Source organism: Arvicanthis niloticus, chromosome 2, assembly GCF_011762505.2.
Source record: "Arvicanthis niloticus isolate mArvNil1 chromosome 2, mArvNil1.pat.X, whole genome shotgun sequence".
Taxonomy (NCBI): Eukaryota; Metazoa; Chordata; class Mammalia; order Rodentia; family Muridae; genus Arvicanthis; species Arvicanthis niloticus.
In genome coordinates this window covers 40,923,346-40,950,112 of record NC_047659.1, presented here as the reverse complement: position 1 = coordinate 40,950,112, position 26,767 = coordinate 40,923,346, and the positions used below count along the sequence as shown (strand labels likewise).

General features: G+C 39.1%; 1 protein-coding gene across 9 annotated transcripts in view; it reads left to right on the top strand.

Annotated features, from left to right (window-relative positions):
• Cobll1 (cordon-bleu WH2 repeat protein like 1) overlaps positions 1 to 23,687 on the top strand; it is a 146,711-nt gene extending 123,024 nt beyond the window's left edge. For 3 of the 9 annotated variants that reach the window (XM_034496699.2, XM_034496698.2, XM_076928824.1), the window contains 8 exons: positions 2,212 to 2,374; positions 2,966 to 3,040; positions 4,231 to 4,344; positions 6,821 to 7,055; positions 8,034 to 8,131; positions 10,306 to 12,158; positions 13,896 to 14,072; positions 22,508 to 23,687. In XM_034496699.2, coding sequence (XP_034352590.2) covers positions 2,212 to 2,374; positions 2,966 to 3,040; positions 4,231 to 4,344; positions 6,821 to 7,055; positions 8,034 to 8,131; positions 10,306 to 12,158; positions 13,896 to 14,072; positions 22,508 to 22,594 — 2,802 coding nt within the window. In that variant the 3' untranslated portion in view covers positions 22,595 to 23,687. The remainder of the gene's footprint in view (positions 1 to 2,211; positions 2,375 to 2,965; positions 3,041 to 4,230; positions 4,345 to 6,820; positions 7,056 to 8,033; positions 8,132 to 10,305; positions 12,159 to 13,895; positions 14,073 to 22,507) is intronic. The other 6 variants (XM_076928823.1, XM_076928822.1, XM_076928829.1 and 3 more) reach the window with 3 other exon arrangements.
• Positions 23,688 to 26,767: the final 3,080 nt, after the last annotated feature.

Genomic DNA, 26,767 nt, shown 5'->3' with positions numbered 1-26,767 from the left:
GGAGAATTTTATTATGCATTTCATGAAAGCAATCAGAACTCTTGAAGCAGGCAACTAGGAGGCAAATCAGAGTTTCTGTTGCTTCCTGGGTTTCTGTATTTACATATTGATCACTTACTGTAATCTCACCGATGAGTGAGGATAGCTGAGCGGCATGCCACTAGGTCTTATCAAAAGAATTCATCAAGAAATTATATCTAATGCTGTCAGCCTTGGGGTTAAATATTTTATCTTTAGAATTTGAGGCTTACTTTTTGCTATATAATGTGGTGTGTTTATCAGCATCAAATTGCAGGTTAGTTTCCATGTTCATTTTCTTTACCCAACTCTTAATTTTCTTTCCAAATGTCATGTGACACAGTTTAGGTCATATAGCATTTTGAAACAGGAGAGTCATAACCCTTTAAAATGCACCCATGTATATGTATGTTAGATCAGTTATGGTCCTGTCTGTAAGGGGGGAGGGAAAGAATGTGTGTGTGTGTGCGCGCGCATGCGCGTCTGCGTGTGCCTGTTTTGAACAGCCTGGTGACTGCTCCAGGCTCTGCCTCCTGACCAGCATATACAAGAAAGTCTGCCTGCCAAACCTCCCCTTGGCTGACATAAGGAACATTTGTTACTTTCATAAGATATTAAAGAGAAACACAAGAGAAATCAGTAGAGGGCTTCTTCAACTTTATATTCCACTGAAAATGGTATTTAAACAGTACCAGGTCCTGTGTTTTATGCTCAGCTGTTGGTCACAGAAGGTCCTTGTATTATTTCACAAGTCCATTAAGGATGCCTTTCCCAATGGGTCTGATTGCAATATTTAATAAGATTTGATGTTAGTGGCTCTGAATTCAAATGTGGGCTTGGGCACACATTGTAGTGCCTTCCTTGGATGGTTATGCAGAGGTCTGAAGAGTTCAGAAGGAGGAGAGAAATAGTGTTCGGTAAGGCCTGGCTTAGGTTTGACTGCAGGTATTTTACCAAGTGCTATGGAAGTGTAAATGTTCATTATGTCAGAAATCACAATGGAATGATGCTGTCCCATCTCTCCCCTTTGTAAAGGGAGTAAGTGGGTAGAGAGATGTTTGTAGATGACCTACTAATATAATTTTTAGGAATTCTTATAGAATCATTAAGAATTAAGAAATTATCTATTTGTCTATATAGCATCACGGCATCACTACAAGACAGTATATCTTTGTTGTTCTGAGATCTGCTTAGAAGGGTGGGCTAATACCTGATGATTATCACACATATTTAATAACAGGAAAAGTATATTAATAGCAGGAATTTTACTTAAAATGAAATCTCCTTGGCCTTGCCCAAAGAAACAATTCTGTCATTAACTTCAAAAGTCCATGTGGAATTATCTCAGGAAGATCATGTGCTAGTTTTTAGCCCCCTCCCCCTTTTATTTTTTACTGGCTCTAGGCAGTAAAGATCCCAGGAATCTATCGAGTCATCAGGCTTGTCAAGTAAGAACCCTTAACCATTGAGCCATCTTTTGACCCTAAGTCAGTCCCTAGTATAAGGTTACTTTCCATTCTCTTTTTCTCCAGAGATTGGGGAGGGGGGAGAATATGTGCATGCACGTGCATGCTGGCATGCTTGGTGAGGCTAGGGGTTATTGTTAAGCATCTTCCTCTATTGCCTCCAACTTAATTTTTTTTTTTAATACAGGGTCTCCCACTGAATTTTGAGCTTACCAGTTGGTTTGATGGGATGCCCAGTGATTCACCTGTCTCCACTGCCCACCCTTACACACACTGGCTTTACAGATGTAGGACACCTTGTGTGTGTTAAGCTGGTGCCAGGGATTCAAACTCTGAATGCTTGTAGAGCAACCACTACTCTTTGATCCATCTCCCTAGCCCCTTCCATATTATCCTTTGCATCCAGTAATTTCTCCAGAGTTTTCATCATATGTTAACTTTCAATTGTGTCACTTCAAAGTCTTGTACACTGTTGCTTGTTATTTGTGTGTCAGCCCCATCCTAGGCTAAAATTTTTTAGAAGGACCGTTTGTTTGTTTGTTTGTTTGTTTATGGATCCATTCTCTAATCTATCATCTATCCATGACATGCTTCATAAATATTTTGAATGAATGGCTGTTGTGCTCTGTTTCGGTCTTTGATATGTTTGCAATGGAGGTCAGGGCCATCCTGAAGTTTGTGGTTGATTGCTCAATGTAGAATTGTTTGGCTGTTTTGTTTTCTACAGAGTTCCTCTGAAGCATTCATGGTGAGGACAGGCTCATTGCAGCTCAGTGGCACACTGGGAGGAACATCATCTCTGAAGAGAATGAAGCGAAAAGCACCTGCCCCACCTTCAAAAACTCCTCTGGTTCAGAATGATGAAAGGAAGCCTGCAGCTGCTGCTCACGGTATTCTCCCAGGAGTAGTACAGTGGCTTGGGTTTTGTGTGTTAGTGCAGCCAGTAAAAGCAGTGGCAGTCATGACTTGTCTTTTTCCAAATCTTTTAGACAGGCTCTCCCGATATACCCTTGGCTGGTCTAGAACTCCCTAATCAGACCAGGCTGGCCTCAGATCCACAGAGATCTGCTTTTGACCCTGGGTGCTGGGATTTAATGAATGAACTTGGAGATATTTTCTGTCTGTCTGTCTGTCTGTCTGTCTGTCTGTCTGTCTGTCTAATGGCACTAGGCCTCAAAATAGTCTGATTATTCTCACTCAACTGCTTTTGAAAAATCTGCAACAGAATGACTAAATTATACAGCTTGATTATTGTAATGGGCACATGGACAGTATATAGATTTATTCAGAAAGAATCACCATTCCATGATTGACTACATAGGAATGGGGATGGAGGTAGAACTTCCTCATTTCACAACTGGACCATAAAGTGCCCTAGTAAGTTTAGGCTCATCCTTCCTGGATTAAGTAAAAGCAGAAAATTCCACAGGAGTTGTTTCTCTCATGACTGTGACTTTTACCGGTTGTCATGCATCTTTCAGGCCTACCTTTGGAGGATGGAATTGCTCCAGACAACATTTTGGAAGCGAGTTCTACTGAGGGGATGCCCAGCCCAGGTATGACCCCTTTATCCCACCCTGAAATTGTGAAGGAAAGAGATGTTTTCACAGTAGAGAAATTAATCTAATCAGAGTGTTCTTTGTACTGAGAGACTTCAATTCTTTGTACAGGTTTGTACTATGAAACAAATCCTTTGCCCCTCCCCCGCTTCCCCCACCTTCCACTCCCAAGGATAGACACTAGGATAAAAAACTGGCAGAAATCACAATTTCAGTTCTGCAGTTAGACACCAAGTGCTTTCTCTATTTGGTCTCTTATTTTTCTTATGTGCTCTCTAGTGAGCAGTTAACAGCCTTGTTCTAGGTAATGACACAGTCACAGTGCGATGACTTCTTGGTATGTTTCAAAGACTTAACATTAAGCACAGTCTCTTTCTGCAACTGCTTCAGTTATGAATTCAGCTTTCATGTGTTCCTCCTCTTTGCAAGGAATTTTACTCACATGCACTTCCTACTACATGGCTCTCAGTGTGGATTCTCCCAAGGAAATGAAGTTAAAAAAAAAATCAAACATTTTGATCTGATTTTAATTATTTCAGTATTAACTACTTAGAAGATTTTGTAAGAATAAATCTGAGCAGATTGTAGAGGTACAAATCCATAATTACAGCAGTTGGGAGGTTGAGGCCAACCTGCCTTAAGGAGGAAAAAAAATATTAAAAATATCATACTCTTAGTACATTAGCATGCAAATAATTTGTAAATGTGAATGCTGGCCAGGTACGAGTACCCAGATTGTACCATTTATGTTCACAGAGATAGACAGGTATAGGCCAGCTTACCTTTATTCTTCACTCTCATGTGGTACTTAGAATTTTGGGATTTTAAGTTGTAAAAGAAATTCCTGTTTATAATTACAATATTATTACATAAGTAGTAACTTTTGTTTTCCTTAGAGCAGGGTCTACAATTCATTCTAACTCATCTACAACCATCTTATTCCACACAGGGAACTTAACCAAGATAATGTTGCCAACATAAAATGCATACAAGAACTAGAAAGTTTTGAAGTTTCAGAAAGACGGGCATGCTACTCAGACTTTGGCCTACATCTGTTTCTTGCTACCTTTTCAGGGCTTGGTATATGTGAGCTAGAAGCGTTGGTCCCACCACATCTGGATGTGTGCTTGCTTTGTTTTAACTCTCTTCTCTAAGTGCCATTTCTACAGACTCTACTTCTTTGGCAGAGGGCTCCCTTGGTCCCGGGTTCCTAAGCCAGGAGCAGTGCGCTGTGCCCAAGCCGATGGATGAAATCTCTGAGGGCCCTGGAACTCCAGAGGCAGCTGTAGCATCCTTGACCTGTAGGTGCTTAGGCTGGAACTGGTTGGGGCTTTGTATAAGCCATTGAGTATAGATCAGATTGCTCATTACACCCTGTAAAATGTTTCATAAGTTAATATGCATGTAATTCCCTCTTTCCCTTGAAGTTTAATACAGATTTGAAATGTGCTGTTTTCCTGAACCATCTAAACAAGCAGGGGAGAGTAGAGAAAAGCCACTGGGTGGCTCTGGGGACCACTTCTACTTGTTTTTGGCTTTCTACCATTCTCAAGGACTGCTTGATCTTTATTATTCTCAATGAATATGTAAGCGAATATTTACACTGAGAATATTTATACTTACTCTCCACTGAACTCTGCCCAGTTGCTGTTTGTGGCTTATTTTCTCTAACATATTCTCAGATGTTTTCCTCTTTTAAAAGTAGAATTAGTTTGTTATAAGATAGCACGATATTGTAATTATATGATACTCGGATCTTCTCATAAATTTCCTCATTTTTAAACGCTCAAAAAATGCCCTTTATCTTTTCAACTTAGTCACCTAAAATGTCACTGTCTCATGCTCCTGGTAATAATGCAAAATTGTTTGAGGACTTTGGCAAACAGTTTGATGAGGATTTTAGGATGGGTAGAGATTAACTTCAGGCCTCTGTGCTAAGGGAGAGATCTCCCAAACATGTGCTAAAGCCTAGCCTTTGGCAGGGTATTTAAAGACCAAATGTACACATGCACTTCCCATATGACTCAAGAAGCCTTGCCCAGGGGTATTTTTTTTTTTTTTTTTTCAAGAAAAAGGAAAGCCGGAGTACACACAGAGTGTGGAGCCTTACAGAGTTCCTCATGGTCATTGCCTGCAAAGGGGAAAAGTACTCAAAGGTTTCTAAACCGTAAACCAGAATTAAAGGTGTAACCCATCTGCCCATCAGAGTGCAGTGCTCCCTAGAAAGGGAAGCGTGTTTAGGACTGGCTTGACAGAATTGTATTTACCTGAAGCATAGTATCTGTCAAGCAGTTTTTCTATCTTGATGATAACTTGGAAAAACATGATATCTGAAAAGACATATTCAAATGTTAAATTTAATAGCTTTGTAATCAAAGGCAGGAAACAAACACTTCCTCTGAAATATTAGTTTTATTTCATTTTCATGTGTTTCAATTTTATTTAAATTCTAATTCCTTAATATTTTTTTTGAGTAACCAAATTTTTATAAGGGAAGTAGTCAACAGTACTACTAGCACTTCTTTCTTTTTTCTCTCTTTCTTTCTTCCTTCCTTCCTTCCTTCTTTTCCTCTTCTCCCTGTCCTCCCCTTCTCCTTCTTTTTCCTTCTCCTCTTCCTCTTCCTCTTCCTCTTTCTTCTTCTTCATCTGTGGTATAGCCTAGGCTGGCCCCAAATTTTCTATATAGAGCAGGCTGGCCAGAAATACTTTTGAGTCATACCTGCCTCTGCCTTTGGAGTACTGGGATTAAAGGGATGTGCACCATGCTTGACATTCATTTTGGTTTTGTTTTATTTTGTTTTGAGGTTTTTGTTGTTTTGTTCAAAAAATGTGTGGGCTGTATTGTTTACTTTAGACTAAAAATCTTAGGAGAAATCATTCTCTTGCCTCAGTCTTCCCAGGAGCCATGTTTATTTCTTTCTTCCTTCTTTTCATTTGGATTTGATTGATTGATTGATTGATTGATTGAGACAGGTTCTCTGCATAGAGCTCTAATTTTCTTGGAACTCACTATAGATCAAACTTGTATTGAACTCACAGAGAACTGCTTGTCTTTGCCTCCCAAGTGCTGGGATTAAAAATGTCAACCACCACACCTGGCTCATCTTATTTCTTAGAGATTGGAAGTTAACACACTCTTGTCTCAAACTAAAATTAAATGTCTGTTATAGTATATGCATGGTTTGACCACTGTAGCAGTGGTATATGACCTAAGTGTCCTCACTCAAGGTAAAGCTAAATTTTATTCAGATGCTGTTATGTGAATGGAGATGTTTAATTTGTTTAAGCAGAAAGCAAGAACCTTCTGTATACTTTGATTTCCATAGTTAATCTTGGCAAAAATTATGAGCACTTAGCTGATAGAATGTTTCTTTCTATCTGTCTCTGTCTCTATCTCTCAGTCAGTGCTAGTGTCTTCTAGTAGACAGTAAAAAAAACTCATATATTATTAATTTGAATTTTAAGTTGTTAATTTGTTTAATTCACATTATTATGTGACTATAAAGTAACTAATTAAAGGTATTCATTCGTAAATGCAATTATGTTGGGTTTACAAGGCCCAGAGTGATAAACATGGTTCTAGAACGATGGGACTGTGAGATGGCGTGCTTCACATGCACATGTCTACTCACCATTAGAAAAGCATTTCACTATTACTTTGGAACCACATTTTAAGAGTGTAGCTAATTATGACTGTAATTAGATTGCTAGGATGCTAGATTGCTTAGGATGCCAGGGCAGATTAATATTTAGGATTCTGTCTGCATTTCTTTGTAGCTGGTATAAGCTCTGATTACAGTCTTGAAGAGATAGATGAAAAGGAAGAACTGAGCGAGGCATCTAAAGATCAGGCTGGAAGTATTTCTGTGAAGTCGCCTGACATTGCTTCACCATCTACTGATACGACAGTTGCAGTGGAGAATGATCCTGACTCAGCCCTCAGCATCAGTGATGGAGAGACCTCTCCAAGCTCTAAGGGAAAAGCTGAAGAAGACAGAAGCACAGAGGGGCAGTAAGTAGTCTCTATGTCTCAAGAGCTGGTGGTAGCTTGTTGGATTAATGCTGTTCTTTGAAAGTTAACTGATATTTTCAGCTTAGCTATAGTTGACCATGGTGTTTAGATTCTATCCCTCATACTATCCTTGTGACATGTAATTGTGTTCAGGTAAAAGCCCAGTTCAAGAGTTGTAGCATTCCCATGTTAGGTAACCATCACATATAATTAATTCGTATGAGTCAAAAATAAAACACTCTGTTTTTTCATATATTTGTCTACTATCTGCTTGAACCAAATAAATATTGACTTTTCACTTTGTACCAAATGCATTTGGGCACTTTCATTACCTGGACTGTGAAACCACCCTGTAAGTTAGAAGTAAATTGAGCCACTGCATTGTTGACAATCAAGTCTGTGGTTCAAGAACCACTGTCCATCTGATGCAGAAAATTTGAAGTCTCTAGTCCACTAGTGCTGTGTTTGAAATGTTAAGATGAAATGCACAGGACTGTGAATAAAGATGAAAGTAAACAAGCAAAATAAGCTTTCTTCATCAGAAGTTTGCCTAATTTGCATGGGATTGTCTCCAAATTAAAAGCTTCTGTCACCAGGAAAAAAAATCAGTGAGGTCAATTCACATCCTGATTTTTGGAGTTGACTTTGCCAGATGCAAGACTGAAGTGTTCTATTTAATTTCCTTTTGTCTTTAAGATAAAAATAGCTCCTTATAACTAAGTAAAGACGTTGATTTGAAAGAGTGCTCATTTTACCTAGCCCCTTACATCTTCCTTTGCAGTAGGACCAGTGTACTGAAGCTAATGTTTCATGGCAGCATTTCCTCTGTTCTGTTTTTCTTTGCTATCAAATTTCTAATTTGGCAGAAGGTGGGTGGTTATTTCAGTCCATCTGTCTTTGAAAAAAATTACAGCCTAGTTTCTTTAATGGTGTGTTTGAATAACCCTCACATCTCACATAGAGTGTCCTGTCTTCCAGAGGGCCACATCATCCTGTTGTCTGCCATGTAGGCAATGAGGACAAACTATCTGACAGTATAAAAGACTTGAAGACATTGGGCCCAAACCAAGAGAGTGGTGAGTGTTACAAACAGTGATGGCCAGCACTGACTGTGATGAACCAAGGGCTGTTCTTAAGGATGTGTTGAGACAACTCTTTCATGTATTGGTTCATTTAATACTTGTCTCATTTTATGAGTACTATGAGAACTGTTATTCTTAGTTTTCATATCATGGACAAGTAAACCATGAAGATACTGTCTCATAACTAGAAAGTGGTGGACCTAGGATTTGAACATGGACAGTGGTCTTTTAGCTGTCTTGCTGCTCCTCATGATGGTCTACCTTTTGAGGCTATAGAACTTGAATTTCAGGTCTTAAATTTTGGTCCTCTGTGCATCTGTCCGTGACCTGAGTTCCTCTCAGTTCCCTAGTGCATGTTTTACTTCATACTCAAGTTGCCACACTCTGGATGAAACTAGCCTGCCTGATTTTTAAGCCATCCAATTGTGTAACATTGTTTGCTACCATTTCTCCATTCTTATGCCCAAATTAAGGCAGTTTCTTCTTTTGTTCATGATGTAACGGGTTCAGTTCTGCCAGTTGGCATAGCGTCATGATGTCCTTGAATAGCAGATTGTTTCCATCTACTTTGGCCATTCAGTTTCTGCCCACACCCTTCTCCTGTGTTAACTTTGTTACTTATTACTGCAAGCCATGAACTTCAGAGTTCCTGACTTTCCAGCCAAGTCATACAGTGTTGGACAAGGGAACTGAATCTATGACTTCCTATGAAACTGTTATAGCACAGAACAAGATGCGAAGACACACATAACATATCTATATAGGATTGCACTTCAGCCTAGAATAATGCTCAGTAGAGAAGTCAAGGAATGCATGATGATACATACATCTTAGGGGAATGAGAAAGCCTATGAATTCCTATGGTCCAGTGTATGTTACGTGAAAAATTCAGTAGCCAGAGAAAACAAACACGGGGCTATAGAATTCATATTTGGGAAGGAAATGGATAGTTTCAGTACTATTATTGTTGATGTTGGTGGGTGTAGTGTTGGTGGTTGTGGTTATGTGTATGTTTGCCCTGCATGTACTGAAGAACTCCATAGCGAATATGAATGTGTTTATATCTGATTACTTTTTTCCAATTTTAATATTCTTCTCTGATAGTACATTAAAATGTTCTAAAACTCTTCTTGGTTCTGTTTTTCGTTGTACACACTGTTATGGCAATAGTGTTGCTATTGAAAACCATGATTTCATAACTATTACATTTGGGAGCTATTTTACATATTTATTTTTCACTGCTAAGGTTTGCATATAGGGCTTTGAACACAGCGGGGAGGCCTCTAACACTCATGTAGATCCCAGTCTTCAGAGCTCTTTCTTACACATGGCATGAAGACACACAGCTGAATTCTCAGTACTCAGAAGGCTGCAACACTAGTCCTACTTTATATAGTAAAATTATCTAAAAATCAACCAGTCACTCCCCTTTTCAATCTGATAGTCACAACAGTAAGATTTTTGACACCAGGCTATTGCTACTTTAGTTTCAAGTATAGCTCAGTAATTTTTTCTGTGATCTGATGTACTTTGTAGTAACCCTTATCAACTTATAGGTGATTTTAGAAAATAATTTCTATTACCCTTAAGATATTTAATTCTCCTTTTCTTTTCTTCATATGCACTTACCTAAACCTTCATTTTGTCCCATTGTAGACGTCGATGTTAGTTTTGAGTAGTGGGAAAATAGAAAGATAATGCAGTAGCTACCTTCTCGCTCTATTGGGATTTCTTGGAAGTGATGCAGCCATTTATAGACATTTGGTGAGCATCATTCTTAGATATGAATGAGGGTGGTCAGCTCATTCATAGCAGGGTATAGGTTGTCTTCTTCACAGTCTGTGGAAATAATTGTGTATTAGAGAGAAGTAGAGAGTGATTGATAGGTAAACTCACGGTACATATGAGACCTGACTTTCAGAGTCTTAACATTTATGAATTAGAGTTGCTTATCAAGAATCTATAAAAATATTTTTACACATGATTATTTTTCTAAAGAAACAGCCTATATACTGTTTTCTTTGCTCAGAATTTTCCTCTGTATTATTAGGTTGAAAATAGATTGTAGCACTAGATTATCCAGTTATAGATAGGTGAGACAGATTGACAAATTGAAAAAAAAATACTTATTTTAAAATATATGCTTGACACTATTTTTTTTCTCTCAGTAGTTCAAAATGAAATCATGGTCTGTGCCACAAGCACAGATTATGTGAAAAACAGACCGAGGAAAATGGAAACCACCATAGAAGGTGAAGCAGTGAAGAAAACTGTGGACGTGGAAGCTGATATATTGTCAGGCTCTCCTGCATGTAGAACGGATAATATTAAAAGTTCGAGGGAAGATCATCTAACAGCATCACCAGGACCAGATCAAAAATTGAATCAACCAGGTATAGAGAAGACAAAAATGCAGGATGCAGCAATTCAGGCCACCCCTGCTGGCAGCACTTTTGATGGGAATCACGAAGCCCGTAATTCATCTGACCTCAGGGTTGATGAGACAGTGCTGCAGACTTCGGATAGCAGCACATCAACTCAGCACTCCTCTGCAAGTCTCCAAGATTCCATAAATGCCTCAAGAGAATTCAGGAGTCACGGAACTTCAGCGTATACACAAGATAGACTCCCTGTGAAAGAGCCAGCTTGTACATATGGGAACAATGACCCTTTGTCACCTGTAGATGGAAGTGATAAGAATCCAGCTGCTTCTTACCTGAGGAACTTTCCACTTTATAGGCAAGACTACAACCCCAAGCCGAAACCTTCGAATGAAATCACAAGAGAGTATATACCTAAAATTGGAATGACTACTTATAAAATAGTGCCTCCGAAATCCCTGGAAATGGTGAAAGACTGGGAATCAGAAACAGTAGCGAAGAAAGATGACCAGAAGATGCTTGCTGTAGGGCAGAAGCATACGGTTGGGAGTATGCCAGAAACTGCCATGCAAACAGAAGCCCTTGTTACTTCTAAAAGCTCACAGCAGCCCCAGCCTGACCTTAAACCAAAGCCCAGCTCAGGAACAGAGCGTCATTTGCACAGGACTGTGAACTCACCAGTTGGTACAGAGATGAACCCTCCCAAATCTTCCAAAATGACTACAGACTCTGGCACCATTCCTTTTGCACCAAATTTGGAAGATATAAACAATATCTTGGATTCAAAATTTAGATCCCGAGCTTCTAATCCCCAGGCCAAGCCAAGTTCATTCTTTTTGCAGATGCAAAAGAGAGCATCAGGCCATTATGTGACATCTGCAGCTGCTAAGAGCGTTCACACTGCCCCTGGGCCTACCCCTAAAGAACCAACAATCAAGGAGGTGCAAAGGGACCCACAGCCTCCTCCAGAACAGCGTCTTTCTCCATTGAGTGAAAGGACTCACTCTGCTCTGCTGCCCAATATTTCTAAAGTTGATAATGATATAATTCAGAAGCCTGCTGAGACCTCTCCTCCTCCTGTAGCTCCCAAACCTATGACACTTCCTGCTGAGACCTCTCCTCCTCCTGTAGCTCCCAAACCTATGACACTTCCTGCGGAGACCTCTCCTCCTCCTGTAGCTCCCAAACCTATGACACTTCCTGCTGAGACCTCTCCTCCTCCTGTAGCTCCCAAACCTATGACACTTCCTGCTGAGACCTCTCCTCCTCCTGTAGCTCCCAAACCTATGACACTTCCTGCTGAGACCTCTCCTCCTCCTGTAGCTCCCAAACCTATGACTCTTCCTGCTGAGACCTCTCTTCCTTCTGTAGCTCCCAAACCTGTGGCTCTTCCTGGTAGTCAAGGAGCATCATTAAACTTGAAGACCTTGAAAACATTCGGGGCCCCAAGACCATACTCCAGTTCTGGCCCCTCACCCTTTGCCCTTGCTGTAGTGAAAAGGTCACAGTCGTTCAGTAAGGCCTGCCCAGAGTCACCCAGTGAGGGCTCCTCTGCCCGGCCTCCAGCTGCCATACTGGATGAAAAGACACATACAGTAAATAAGTCTGTGGTGGGCTCCCAACATGATGGTGTTGATAAGGTAACCCTTAACTGTTTTAGTATAAATAATCAGATTCCAGAACAACTTGCTTAAAGTAGGGGACAGCCCATTGTATACCATTACTTTGGTATATTTATGTATTGCTTAGCTCTGAATTAATGTCTTTGGAAAAAAGACTGGTAGTACTTAAGGATTTGAGGTTTTACTCTGATAATTATAATTCATTTAACTCAGACCTTGTTATAATAACATTATTATATAATTGTATCATTATCAAATATTTTAAAGTTTCTTTACTCATACACATATAATTATTGAGAGTAGTGACTCTCATCCTATGCTTTGCTACCTTTTTTTTTTAGCTTTTATTATGGCTTATTTTTCTCTTCCACTTTCATGGTACTATATAATAGCCACATAAATAGTTTTAATCATTTGAAAATAATAGTATCAAAGATAGCAGGGGCTAAAAGTGTCCAGTTGTGTGTTTTCTGTCATATATATTCAATGTCAGCTTACCGAACATCTCTTAGATAATTTAATTTAAAATGAAAGTAGCTTTGAAATGTGGTTTTCTTAATTATCCAGTTTGTAAATTTCCATTCTAAACATGTAGACTAAAATACCATCCAACCATGGTAATTTAGAAAAAGTCCCATTGACCTTAATTGCCGACTAAGGAGTTTGTTTTCTGGATTCACATAAAGTAGTCAAAGGAGGAGATTAAATTCTAATCCATGAACAATCTTTAAAATAGTACTTTTCGTACTTTACTCTGCTAGTAATTTAAAGAATACTTTCATATTTGTGTGAAAATTCCAGGAGCGTCTTGTACAACTTTCCCAAACATTCCTAAACTAATGTTAAGGTAATATTTGCCTTGAAGGATATTTCCTCATACGTTTGACATTTATGTTTGTTAGGTTAATCTAGCATCAGGAAGTGATACAGAGATGGATTCTTGACGTGGGGGATAGAGCCTTTGTTTTCCCTGAAATGGATTTCTAAACAGAGTTTAGCTTAGATATACTTTTGGGTCACAACCTCAGCCCTATGTAGTTCATTTAAACAGTAAAGATACATACTAGACTATAAAATTTTTTTTAAAGATTGCTTGATATAATGCTTCAGTTAATCAGTTAGTAAATATTTGATCTTAAGAGGTTTAATTAAATTTCTGGTTATTTAATTTGGAAGCTCTTAGCATTTATTTTTAGTCTTATGGGAAAAGTCAAGAAAACCTGCTGAGCTCATAGTTCTTGAAGTTTCTAGAAATAAGAAAAAAATCTCAGGCTGTTAATTGTAGTAGAGACATTAATATCCCCATGTTAAATCATACTGGATTCAAAAGTAGGAGATTGTCAGTATCCCGCTGCCTTGTACACTTGTCTGGATATGGTTGAATGGTAAGAATGGGTTATTTTTCAGTTTGTGAATTTTTGATCATGATTTTTGGCTCTGGTAGCCAGTTCTATGTGTTGGCAGTATTAGTGTTCTTGGATTTACACATAGGGAAATTGCCACTTGGTGCAGTAAGAAAAAAAAAACAGACGTAGCACTTTTTTTGCACATGGTCCTAAGCTGTGAAGGGAAGAGGTATCATTGATCTCCCATCTGGCTCTGACAGACCTGAGGCATAAAGGATAAAGATACAGAGCTGTGTCCATGTCCTGAGTATGGCAAATGTGGTTTTGAAAGAATAATTAATAATAACTTTTTTTAAAAAATAGGCCTTTCTTCTCTTGGAACTCATAAAAATACCTTGTGTTTTTATAGCAAAATAATCTTGTACAGAATGAGCACAGTTCTCAAGTGCTGACCCTGGCTGATGGCCCATCGTTCACCCTTAAGAGACAGAGTTCTCTAACATTCCAGAGCTCTGACCCAGAGCACGTCCGGCAGAGCTTGCTCACCGCAATCCGTTCTGGAGAGGCTGCTGCCAAGTTGAAGAGAGTAAGTTTTCCTTATCAGATGGGTAACAGTGGGGCTGATTTTCAACCTTGTCAAACTAGTACTTGATCAGGGTTTCTTCTAACATTCACATACGAGCAGGAAAGATGCCAGATACTTACTCTTTTCTGCCACAGGTCATTTTTGAGGTATAAACGGAAGCAATTCAGAGTCTTACAAATACCTAAAAACATATCAAATCTTTCTTTCTTTTTTTTTTTTTCTTTTTTTCCAACTCTGTGGGCCAGGAGGTACAGAATATGACTGTATTCATTGTTGTGTATGTGAAAAGTTAGCCTGAACTCCCATTTTAAGAAATTACATTAGCATTATAAGAAAGACTCTATTGAACCCACCCCACCCCATTTTTTTTTTTTCCAGAAAAGGTGGACTTTTACCAGTGGGGAACTGTTTATATTTGCAGTCATCTCTCTGGTTTTTATCTGGGTTTTAGGGACAGTTTTATAGCTTCAGTTACAGAAAGCAGAGAGGAATCTAGAGAATGTGGGCGACCTCCACATGGTTCAGCTCATCCTTGCTTAGCTGGAGAAGAGCAGTGAGCAGGAGCTGTGATTCCTCTGACACAATGTGACTGTCACAGGCAAGGCTCTTCCTCCCTCTCTACCTTCTTCCTCTGAGGGAGCATGGTCAGGTTGGCCAGCCATTGCCATGGACCCTCTTCAGTCATACTATGAGAAACATCTCAACATGGAAGTTTGTATTTTACTGACTGCTTGGGTTTCATGGCAGGAGCTTCTTTGGTAATCACATTAGAATGCATTTAAAGAAGGATTAAGCATTGAGTTCCACAGAAATTAAAGCTACAGAGGGCTAGAAATACTGAACAACAGAAACACGAGAGTAGTGTCTTTGGTATTTCTACCACATCAGCCCTTGCTATGCAGAACTGTTCAAGGAAGTTGCTGCTACACATGTGCATGCATTCGTGTTTGTGTGTGTGTGTGTGCGTGTACGTGTGCACATACACATGTCTGTGTCTGTAATCACTGAGGCAAAACAATGTATTAAGTAGTTTCAGAAGTGATAGAAACATAATGGAATAATTCAGAGGACACATCTAAATTTTGCAGATTATAAATGTTGAAATTAGTATGTTACCAGTCTTTACAATTTTTTTTTTGTCATGGGGAAAATACACCAATATCAACAAATATCACATTCTTGCTTACGAAATCTTTTCTGTTCTTTGCTCAGAAAGTTAAAGAGGAGTTCAAACCAGTTGCCACCAATCCAAGGTTCCTAAATTCAATAAATTAGAGGCACACAGAGTTTTACTAGACACACAGGGTGGGAAGATGATCAAGCCAAGCCTCTGCCTTCTATTAGCCTCGGCCTGAAAAGCAGTGCTGCATTAGATCTGTAGGAGAGCCCAGTGCCTACACGGGAATTGAACACAGTGTGCCTTAGGCAAGTTCATATACTAACTAGTTTCAGTCTACTCATTGCAGAATACTGTGCATTGAAGGGAAAATGAATTTCAGGCCAGCAGCTGGATACTGGTGGATGCCTGGGTCTGATTTGGCTTTCACACAGGAAACTCTTCACAACTTCTAGAAAGAGCTGGATCTAAGCCAACAGAAAAGAAACTTAAATGATGTGCTTATAATTGTATCCTATTTAAAACTCATTACTGTAGATTCTATTGAGGATAAAGCTTTACTGCATTGAGTATTAACAGCTCAGAGCCTATAGAGTGTCAACTCCTAAGTTTTTAATAAACACTTCAGACATAATATATTTTCCCTAAAAATGGTTTATGGAACTAGTAATGTTCACAGTCTCTAAACTAAGTGACCAGGTCTAGTCTATACTCTCAAAATTTATTTTTGCAGGGGCTGGAGAGATGCTTCTGTGGTTGAGAAAACTGGCTGTTCTTACAGAGAACCCAGCTTCCATCCCCAGCACCCACCTAGCAGGTCACAATTGTCTGTAACTCCAGTTGAGGGGGATCTGACACCCTCGCACCAATGCATATTTTTAAAAAAAAACATGAAAAAATCTTTTTGTAAACCAAGACTTATGTATATAACAGTGCTCATTCATATTTGTTGTAAAGTTGCAAATAAATATAACTCTAAGAATAATAAACAGTAGTGTTTCTGAAAATGTTCCGTCATACTGGAACATTTTTTTATGTTCTTTGATAGTCCATAGGTTTGCAATGTATGTTGATCATGCCCATCCACTACTATCACGCCTTGAGTCCTCTGACTGCTCCCCCATCCTCTCCCAATTTCATACCCTCTTGTAGAAAGCTTTTGCGTTAGTGTTTTTGAGATTTCCGTACAAGATACTTGATCATATCCGTCCCTCCCCTCATTCTTCCCAGATCTACTTCTCATTCCTTACTCTCCCTGTTCTGTGTCTTCTTGAAAAAAAAATCTCACCAAGTCCAGTTTGTGCTGCCCATGTACTCTTGAGCGTTTGGCTGACTACAGAAGTGAGGTTAGCCTACCACAGACTCACACCCTCAAAACTGAGTTCTCCTTAGCCAACAGCTGTCAGTCCTCAGTTAACTCCTCGGCTGAAGGTGGGGCCTCATGCGACTGATCTGTTGTCTCCAGAGAACACTGTCCTTGTAGTTATCCATTACTTCTGACTCTTTCATTCTTTCAACTTCCTCTTCCCCAAAGATCCCTGAGCCTCTGGAGGAGGAGTTGTGATACAGATGCCCCCATGTAGAACGAGCATTTTGTGATCTTCAGCCTATAAGTCTGAACCAGTCATGAGATCTTCTGCAAAAGAAGCGTCTCTGATCCCTGTGAGAGGCGCACTAATCTGTGTGTATGTTGATAAGTCACCAGGAGTTGATTGAACACTGTCTGCTTAGCAGAATAATAGTCACAGGTTTTCCTCCAGGACCTATGACCTGTCTAGCCAGAGGTTTGAGGACTCCACGAACTGTTCTAGGTTTAATTTTCACCTTGTGGAGCAGGCCTTAAATCCAATCCGAAAGTGGTTGGTTATTCCACAACATTTATCTCTCTCTTGCACCAATGGGCATGCCTTACAGCAATATGAACTCGACAGGGCTGTGACAGTATACACAATTCCTGCACAAGCTCAAGCCAGACAAAGCTGAATATGGAATGGAGAGATGATGCCATGTTTGCATATATCTGTCTTTGACTCAGATGTTCAGTTTAGCTCTAGGTACCATCTTGGCTATGGCTCTGGTTCCTGTAGAGCAGGTAGCCTTCATTAGAATAGCTACCTCGCATTAGAGTGTTCACTTCACGTGTGTTGTGTGAATGTGGCTGTGAACACGCTACGATCTTTTCACGATTCTCTGGGGCTTTTCCATAGCTTACTCCCATTCAGTGTCCATGTAGCCATGGAGACTAGTTTGTCTTCATACAAAGCTTTAATTAGCATAGCACAATATTTTCAAATTGTGTTTTGATCTTCAGTCTTAGCCATGAATCAGGAATCAGCAAACTGTTCTTAGAGAATGAAGGTCAATCATCCATTATTGTTCATCTGTTCTGACACAGGAACTTGGGCTGCTTTCAGTGGCTTGAGTTGCCCCCGAATTAATTGAAAATCAGGCTGTTACATTGTTACAAATAGAATATGCTTTTAAAAGTAGTCTAAAATAAATTTATGTCTTATACCTCATATTGTAGATTGCCTTGGAATGTAAAGTTTATCTGACTAAGTGGTGGTATGGAAAGAACAAAAAGCCATGTATGCCTTACAGACCCTTCCTGACTTGTGTTATTTAATTAGCTTGCTTTTTGTCCTTATTTTTTGGTTTAATTTTAAACAAAGGATCATATGTTGACAGTTCTCTCTAAATAAAAGTTTTGTAAAGTTAACTGGTGTTTCATAGGCACAGTTCAAATTTTGTGCCTACTTAATGAAAGTTCTTTAAATATCTAGGGTAGGTGATTAGAGGCACATCAGTAAGTTCTTAAATATTAGTTTTTAAAAAGTAATGTTTGGGGGGGTCTAGAGAGGTGGCTCAGGTTAAGAGTATTGTCTGTTCTTGCAGAGGACTCAGGTTGAATTCCCATTGCCCATGTGGCCTCTCACAACTGCTTGTAATTCTAGTTCCAGTGTGTCAGACACTCTCTTCTTGCCTCTGTGGACAGAAGGATTCCACATAAAACAAAATGGATCCTATTTAAAAATAATTCTGTTGTTGGTGAATTGTATGCATTATGGGTATATTTCAAACAAGTCAAGTAATACTTTTAGTTTCTGAATGTTTCTTAAATTTGTATCTTACTTAAGAAATATTCTGTAGCATTCAACTTTGACAGGCACCCACAAGAAAGAGAGAAAAAGAAAACTTTGATCCAAAGTGGGATCTAATACACAGGATCTCTGATCTCAGAATTTATAGATTCATCAGAGATTCTAAAAATACCTTCTCGTATTAATATATTTAAATATCAAAGAAATACTTTTTTCCCTTTTAAGGTAGCCTCTCTTTAGTTAGTGGGAGTTTTTGTTTGTTTTGTCCATTTTGAGACAGGATGTGATCTACCTACTGTAACTGAGGCTAGTCTTGCTTTCACAGTCCTTCTGCCCAGCTTCTCAAAGTGCTGGGATTCTTATAGGTAGGTACCATCACACCTTGTAAGCAATTGCATCTGGCATATTGATATACAGCCTTCTACAATATTTTATCAGTATATTAACAAATCTAGTTTATACAATGGAAACTTCTAGAAATTCATATACTTAAATCTATGAAGTTTTCCATCATAGGTCAGTCTATGCTGTTTTAAGATGATACTGTATTTGCCTTTTTATTTTTACATTAGCTTTTAAAATACTAGGTTTCTGCATGGGTTTTTCTACACAATGCATTTTAGTTGGCTCTCTCTTGACTCCTCCCTCTGCCTCTTTGCTCTTCCCACTGTAGCAGTCTGTCTCCCTAACTACCTTCTTTCACCACTTGGTTCTCATTTCCCATTCCCCTCCCTTAAATTATGTTTTTTCCCAGTTCCATGACCCCTCTCTAGTTTCCTGTACTTTATCGATATTTGCCTCACCTTGTATTCTACTCACATTTCTGTTGCTATTTAAATCCATGACCAAAAGCAACATGGGAAGGAAAGGGTTTATTTGGCTTTTACAGGTTCTACTCCATCATCAAAGGAAGCCAAGGCAGGAAGGAGCTCAAGACAGGTGCTGAAACAGAGACCACAGAGGACCATTGCTTATTGGCTTTCTCCCCAAGGCATAGTCTGCTTTCCTATGCAAATGTGGGAGACCACCTATACTGGGCTAAACCATTTATCAGTCATTAATCAAGAATATGCCTTACAGACTTTTGTCTGGCCAATCTGATGGAAGCATTTTCTCAACTCAAGTTCCTTCTTCGCAAATGACATTAGCTTATGTCAAGTTGCCAGAAAACTGGCCAGTACATCTGGATATGCATAGCTAGCAGTGAGAAGCTAGGATCACGGATGTGAGAGAGCATAAGGTGTATGTTTTTCTTTGGGCCTCTCTTAACTTTGCTTAATATGGTATTTTCCAGTTCTAACTCTTTGCCTGTGAGTTTTGTAATTCTATTTTTTTATTGCTGAGTAAAATTTCTTTGTGTATATTACCACATTTTTATTATCTCTTCATCCACTGAGCCTGATTCATTTTCTGCTGGAATGAAAAGCATAGTGATGTGCCATGGTTGTGCAAAGATCCAGGAAGTATTATCTCTGAGGTAGGGAATGGAGGGAGGCATCTGAGACTATGTCCAGGAGTGGTATAGTATTCCTGGGTCATATGTTTCTTCTGTTTTTAGATTTTGATGTCGCCCACATGCCAGTTCCACAGTGGCTTTGCTAGTTTCCACTTTCGCCCATAGTGGATAAGCGTTCTCTTCTTCCACCTCCATCTTTACTGTCATTTGTTGGCATTTGGTGGGGGGCATGATAGTCATTTTGACTCAGGTAAGATGGATTCTCAGAGTAATTTAGTTGCTCTGATGGCTATGGCTAGAGATGGTGCAAGTTCTTCATAGTCATAGGTCATTTGCATTTTTTCTTTTAAGAGCTGCCCAGATCACTGGTGCTTTATTGGTTACCAGTTTTGTTTTTATTATGTTTTTTTTTTGCAGTTCTTTGTATACTCTAACATTAAGTCCTTTGACTATATGAATGGCAGCATGACATTTGATGTGTATTGGAGGGGATTTACCTGGGTTCTGTTTATAGTGATACAGTGAGAAAATTTTACTTGTGAATATCAAGAGCCATCACTTTAGTTTTGTGAATGCATCTGTACAGTTGTTTGTTTCTCCTTCTTCTTGTTTTTCAAGACAGGGTTTCTCTGTGTAGCCTTGGATTTCTTGGAACTCAGTCTGTAGACCAGATTGGCCTCGAACTCTTAAAGAACTACCTGCCTCTGCCTTCCAAGTGCAGGGATTTGTTGGATTGTGGTATGTGTGGGTCCATTGTTGGATAGAATTGTGGGTCTCACATCTGTCCCCTCAAGGTGCTAGGGCTGAAGCTCAGAGAGGCAGAGGTGCAGGAATTTGACTGTTCACTCTACACTGGAGCTGGGAGGTGCTTAGGCTATGCAAAGCAGCGGGACTGGCTTGGGGTAGAAGAGCAGTCTGAGGTCCTTCGTGGAGCCAGAGCTCTTGGGTTGGGGGTCCCCTGGCCAAAAGGTAGCCAGGAACTGGCTGGTTCTCAGGACCTTGGGCTCTCAGGCTCTGCTGGGGAGCCCTGAAAGGCCAAGAACAAAGTGGGAGCACAGGGGCTGGTAGCCAGCAGTTGAAGAGGAGAAGCGGGGAGAATTGAGCTCTGGCTGCATCCTTGGGGATGAGACTTTTGGTCATGGTGACTTGCTTGGCTAGGTCACGGCTGGCTCAGCTTGCTTGCTTGCTTGGCTTGGGTTGCTGGGCCTCCATGGATAAGAACGTAGAGAGGTCGTCAGCAGGAGATTAGACTGCAGCTTGGTAGTTGAAAACCTTCTCCACTATTTTTTCCCCACGGTGGGTCCCAAAAAAGAGAAATAGGCTATGATCTTAAGATCTTTATCGTCATGGCGGAAAATGGATGAAACTAGACTCGGATTTCTCAGGGCAGGCCTGAGGTTAAATACCTTTTGTAAGGAGAAGGGTCTGGGAAGGAATGTTAATTGGCTACCTCATTAATATGGAGATCCGTTTTGAGGCTCTGTGGCCTCTAGTCACACACTATAGCAGTGGCAAGGCTAGTATGGGCGTTGTCCTGCATGACCAGAGGAACCCACTCTATGAAGGTCTTTGGCCCCATGTCAGGAGCCTGGAGTCTGGGAGCATGGCGGAAAGTATGCCGTCACCTAGGATCACCTGGGGTCCCTGGTGATCTCTAGCCGGTTGGTGCTCGATCAGAAACCATACTCCTTTCACAGTCCTACAGGGGTTAAAGGTGTTCACCACCACTGCCTGTCCATTTGTTTTTATAAAAACTTATGAGGGGACCCAGTGGAAGAGCATTTGATGCTCTTTCAGAGGACTAGAGTTCAATTCCCAGCACCCCTGCCTGGCAGCTTACAAAGGCTTAGAACACCAGCTCCAAGGGATCTGATAGCTTTATAAATCTTTGCTGCTCAAACTGTAATCGAGAGATTGTTTTTCTTAAACTATTTTTATTGTATTTTGTATTTGACACACACACACGTATGTATGTATGTATGTATGTATGTATGTATGTATGTATGTGTTTACTACTTGTGATACATACGTTTTTGTTTCCTTTACATTCTTCTAAGGCTTTTGGTTTCAGTCTTTGGGGGTAGTGTCCCAGACTAGCCTGGAATTCTCCTGCCCCATTGTCCCGCCTGCTGGGATGACAGGTCTATACCATCCTGCCTAACTGTCTTAAGTGATTTTTTTTTTCTTCCAGTGGTTTGCAAATGGAATGAATGCTCAGCCAGTGGTTTTTGAAGGCTGAGTGTTTATTGATTGAACCTTCCTGTAAAGCCCTTGCCATGAAAGAATTCCGAAAGATCCAATTTTGGTGGTTGATGCTTACGTTTTGAGTATATAGGGAGTCGCTAAGTGGAGGGTTTCAAACTACTGTCTGACATTAGAACCAAATTGTAAAATTTTGCAAAATTCACTGTAACTTTTTCAAAGCCCATGTGAGAAGGCAGGATTCATCCAGCTAAAACTGCACTGAACAGCTTGGCCTGCAGTCTGTCTGTGCTCTTTTGTGTTGGCTTGGTAATTTTATAAAGATTAAGATGTGTTGATGGGTTATTTAACTTGTTTGTTGTGGAAATAACAACTCTCATTTTCCATTCTGTAATAGAGTGAACATTTATTCTTAATTATTTGTAAACCATTGAGTGATAAATACCGAATGCTAACATTTACAGTTAAGCAGAAGTTATAATGTGATAATTGTTCAAGCTTAGACAGCTGTCCTATTTTATAAAAACTGATGGGAACAAAATGTGTTTCTTTCTCTTAGGTTACTGTTCCATCAAATACAATATCTGTGAATGGGAAGTCGGGGCTCAGCCAGTCCGTGACCATTGATGCCCAGAACAGTCGTTAATATTATCCTGCTGTGACACACTTCACCGACCAGCTTTCTGCCTATAAGAAATATTGACAAATATATATTCAGATGTACATTAATATATATCTGTTCAAGAATAAACATTTGTATTATGGATTTAATGGCAAAAGAAAAAGGAGTAGAATTTATAATTTATAATAATTTTTGGCCTTTTTGTTACAGCTAAATACTGCTGCTTTAGAAATGTTAGACAAGGTGTAAATGACTTGTTTTTGCCCAATGATGAATAATCACTTCTTATGTTTTTTTTTTAAATGGACATACTGTGCACCATGAAACAAAGGTGTAAATTGAGATTTATAGACATTGTATGACACAGAAACAGGCAAGCACAGACTAACATTTACTGCCTCAGCATTAGGCTATAATTAGAAAGGTAAATTATAGTAAGGCCTTTGTTGCCGAAAGACGTGGAATATTAGTAAATCAAATAAATAATGTTCAGTTATTTTTATTGAGGAATCACTATGAGACTTTTTTTAATATATTCTTTAATTACAAGTGAGTGTCGCATATGTAGGAAAGAGTTAAGTATTTTTTAAATAGAACACTTTAACCTTTTGGAAGTAAAATTGCACAAGAAGACTTTAAGATCTTTTCTGTATATAATTATGATGTTGTTACACAGATATTACATACATTCTAATGCCAGAGACCTTAAAATATTCCTGTGAAAATGTTGTGATAGTTATTTCACTTTTGGTATAGGGAGGAATAGGGTTAGTTTCTGTCCACATTTAAAACTTTGAAGTTAGTCATTTGCAAAATCCTGATTTTAATTAAAGAAAATGCTAAATTAGTCATTTATGTAGCTCAGATGCTAGTCATCTAAATAATAATATATATTTTCCTGAAAGCCAAAATGGTTGAGAGAAACAGTACTTGATGTGTTGACTTAGAGTGTTTAGAACGTGTTATTGTCCTGAACTCCTTAAGAATTTAATTCCTCTTTTATTCAAAAAAACTACTCAAGTACCTGACACTGTTTGAACTCGTACTAAAGCTACTGGAGTATCTGTCATTTTGACACATGTGAACGTTTTTCCGTTTAATAAACGCAAGTTATATATTTGGAGTCTGTCATTTCCAGTGTAGCCTGTATTAACTAGCGTATTTGAATACCTGACCTGGAGAACACATAAACGTCTATTTTTTATGAGGATTGAGGTTTTGCCTGCCTGTAGGCCTGCACTCCCTATGTGTTTAGACCCTGTGAAGTCCAAAGTAAAGCACTGGATCCCCCAGAACTGGTGTTACAGGCAGTCTGAGCTGGTAGGTAGTTACTGGAGAATCTGAGTCATCCGAAAGAGCAGCCAGTGCTGAACTGTGGAGCCATCCCCCATGCTCCCAGCCCTGACGGACATGTTCTGTCAGTCACCAACAGGAATGTAACAGCAGTGCTTTTTTGTTTTTTTTTCGAGTTATCAGGATTTTCAGTGAATAGTTGAGTTCTGATAATTGGATGCCACCACATAAAGTACTTAGCCTGGTCTCAGATCCTGCTGGTTCCTTGTTTCAAACATGGAGTGAGAACTTCTGCAGATATATCTGCACTGTATCATTATAAACCAGCAAAGAGCAAGTTCTCGAAAACTACTGTTTGTACATTTACCTATTTGAGGAAAAACATGATGTTTATTTCAAACTACATCACCAAGGTGTTTGTGTCAGACTGAAGGCTTTTAAAATAATGTTTTAAAACTTAGAGTGCGATTCATGCTTTCAGACTACAGTATGTAAAACTTCTTTAAAACTATTAAGATGCTGTCATAAAACATACGATGAATCTCAAACCGTCAAGTGAGATGTATGTGAGTACCATGAAGGTAAATAAAGCCCTGTGTAGTAGCATGCTTTAAATATGTAAAAAGGTTAATTTGTTAACAGCACAAGGAAATCTAAGAGACTAGTAAATATGCAAGATATGTTTTTGCGTATTTGTTTATGTTTTACATTTGCATATCTGCATTGCATATGCTAATCAGAGAAATAGTAGAGAGTAAGTAGGAAGTACACCAAGTGTACCATCTCAGCTTTGAAAACAAGCAATCAAGCTTTGAAAACAAGGAATGGCAATGGGCAATGTTCTTGGTGTTGCTAGGGAGTGCACTGGCAAATTAGAGGTCCCTTGCCTGTATCCTCAAAATTAGGAACTTGTTGAGATGTTCACAAGATGTGACAGTCTTTTATGCAACCTTATCAGTGTCCCACACTGAGGTATGGTACAGATACAGCAAAAAAAAAAAAAAAAAAAAAAAAGTGAAAACAAACAGGATGTGTTTCATGGTATCAGTTGCAGAGAGTGTAAAATATCAGTGATCTGTACATTATGGTTAAGCATGCAGAAAAAAAATAAGATCTACTCACACGCTTGCTGGTGGTTGGTTGCCTCCTGAAACCAGACAAGGAAAGCAAGTTCGAGCTCAGGGAGCTATCAATTGTGTTGCCACACTGTGTTTTAGAAAACAAAGGCTTCTTCTACCTCAGATTCTAATCTACACAGGAGATTGTTTAGTGTTTTATAGGTTTGATGAGATGTAGATGTGGCTGCCTCTGACTCACTAACACAAGGGTTTTGAAAAGTTGTCTTGCCTTTACTCCTTTAGAATTTTGTCACCGTCTCTTCTTAACTGAGAAGTCTTATGGCAAGTTGTTTTTCCCTTGGTTCCTCGAGGTCATAACAAGAATGACCCAAAATTAACTATAGATTATTTAGTGTTGGAATAGCTAGGCATTTTACCTTGATGGGCTACCTAGAACAGCGTTTTAAAATTAGAACTTGGACATGAGATTTTTATCTCTAGCATCTCAGCTCCTCTCTGGAAAACCACTGTTTATATTTGGTCAGTCCATTGGATGGATGTCTAAAGTTTTGAGTATGTGTTTGTCAAACAGAGTCACATACTACTACTCTGAGGCAACTTGACTTTGAACTAGGCAGGGTTCTGGAATAGAGGGTTTTTAATACCTAAATGTTGTGCTATATTTGCTTGGTTTGTTCCTTTTTCTTGCTGTGGTATAACGAACTGCCTGGTGTCAAGTCTCAAGTCTACTCTTAAAATGATGGGAACTTGGGAAAAATTATCTTCACTTTTTCTGAAAAAACAAATTGATAGGCTTAGCTCATGGGGATTTTAAAGATTTAATGAATTTTAAATGTGTTTGACACACAGAATTTCCTTCCAAATGGACTTATTTCCACACTTAATGAGCAGGAATTACACTTGTTTATTATGTGGGGCAATGGCCCTCACTCACAAATCACCTACAGGTGCTGTCAGGTCTGGCATCAACAACAGAATCCACCCTGCAGCTTAATCAGAGTTCTTGCAATGAGATGAGTCACTTTCCGAAAACCAGAACTGATGATTCTAAAACACAGGGCTCCATTGATACTTGTGCCTAATGACAATTCCCCATGCTTCTCACTACCACGAGAGACCAACTATGAAAGAGCAGAGGCTCACAACCATTCCTTTTACTATTCCATTTTCTAAAATTAAAGGGGATTTGCAGCTGAAGGTTACTGTGAAGGTCCTTGCCCAAAATGATGTCTTTGAAATTATTCAAAATTCTCATTTTTATTTGGTGGTTTAAATTTTGCATAGGGTTTCTTTGATGTCATTTGATTTACTGGGGAGCGCAAACATGTAAGGTTGCCATGTTACAAAATACCTCAGTCGAACGGACACATCTCAGGATTTCATATTCCCAGATTGCTCTCTCTTACGGCTGCGCTCCACACATGGTGGATGAGGTAAATGGGGCTGGGTTGCAGCTCTCCAGAGCTCTAACCCACTTGATTGCAAATTTCCAGCCCTAAAATTCTGGTTCTTCGTGTGAACAGATATACTTTACTTATCACAAGACAAAAAAATGTTACCATATGTTCTCAACATTTCAGACAGGTTTTTTTTTTTTTTTTTTTTTTTTTTTTTTTTTTTTTTTTTTTTTTTTTTTTGAGAAAAATTGTAGAAAATTCTGATACCTTACATAGAATTTTGGTTTTGATGCATCATGGGCTTTTAAAAAAATCCATTTTAAAGTTGAACAAATTGGTTTTTTTGGAGGGAAATATATGCTACATTTCCAAAAAAATCCATAATTTGCAAAATAACTCCCTAATTTCTTCTTCTTTTTTTTCTATCA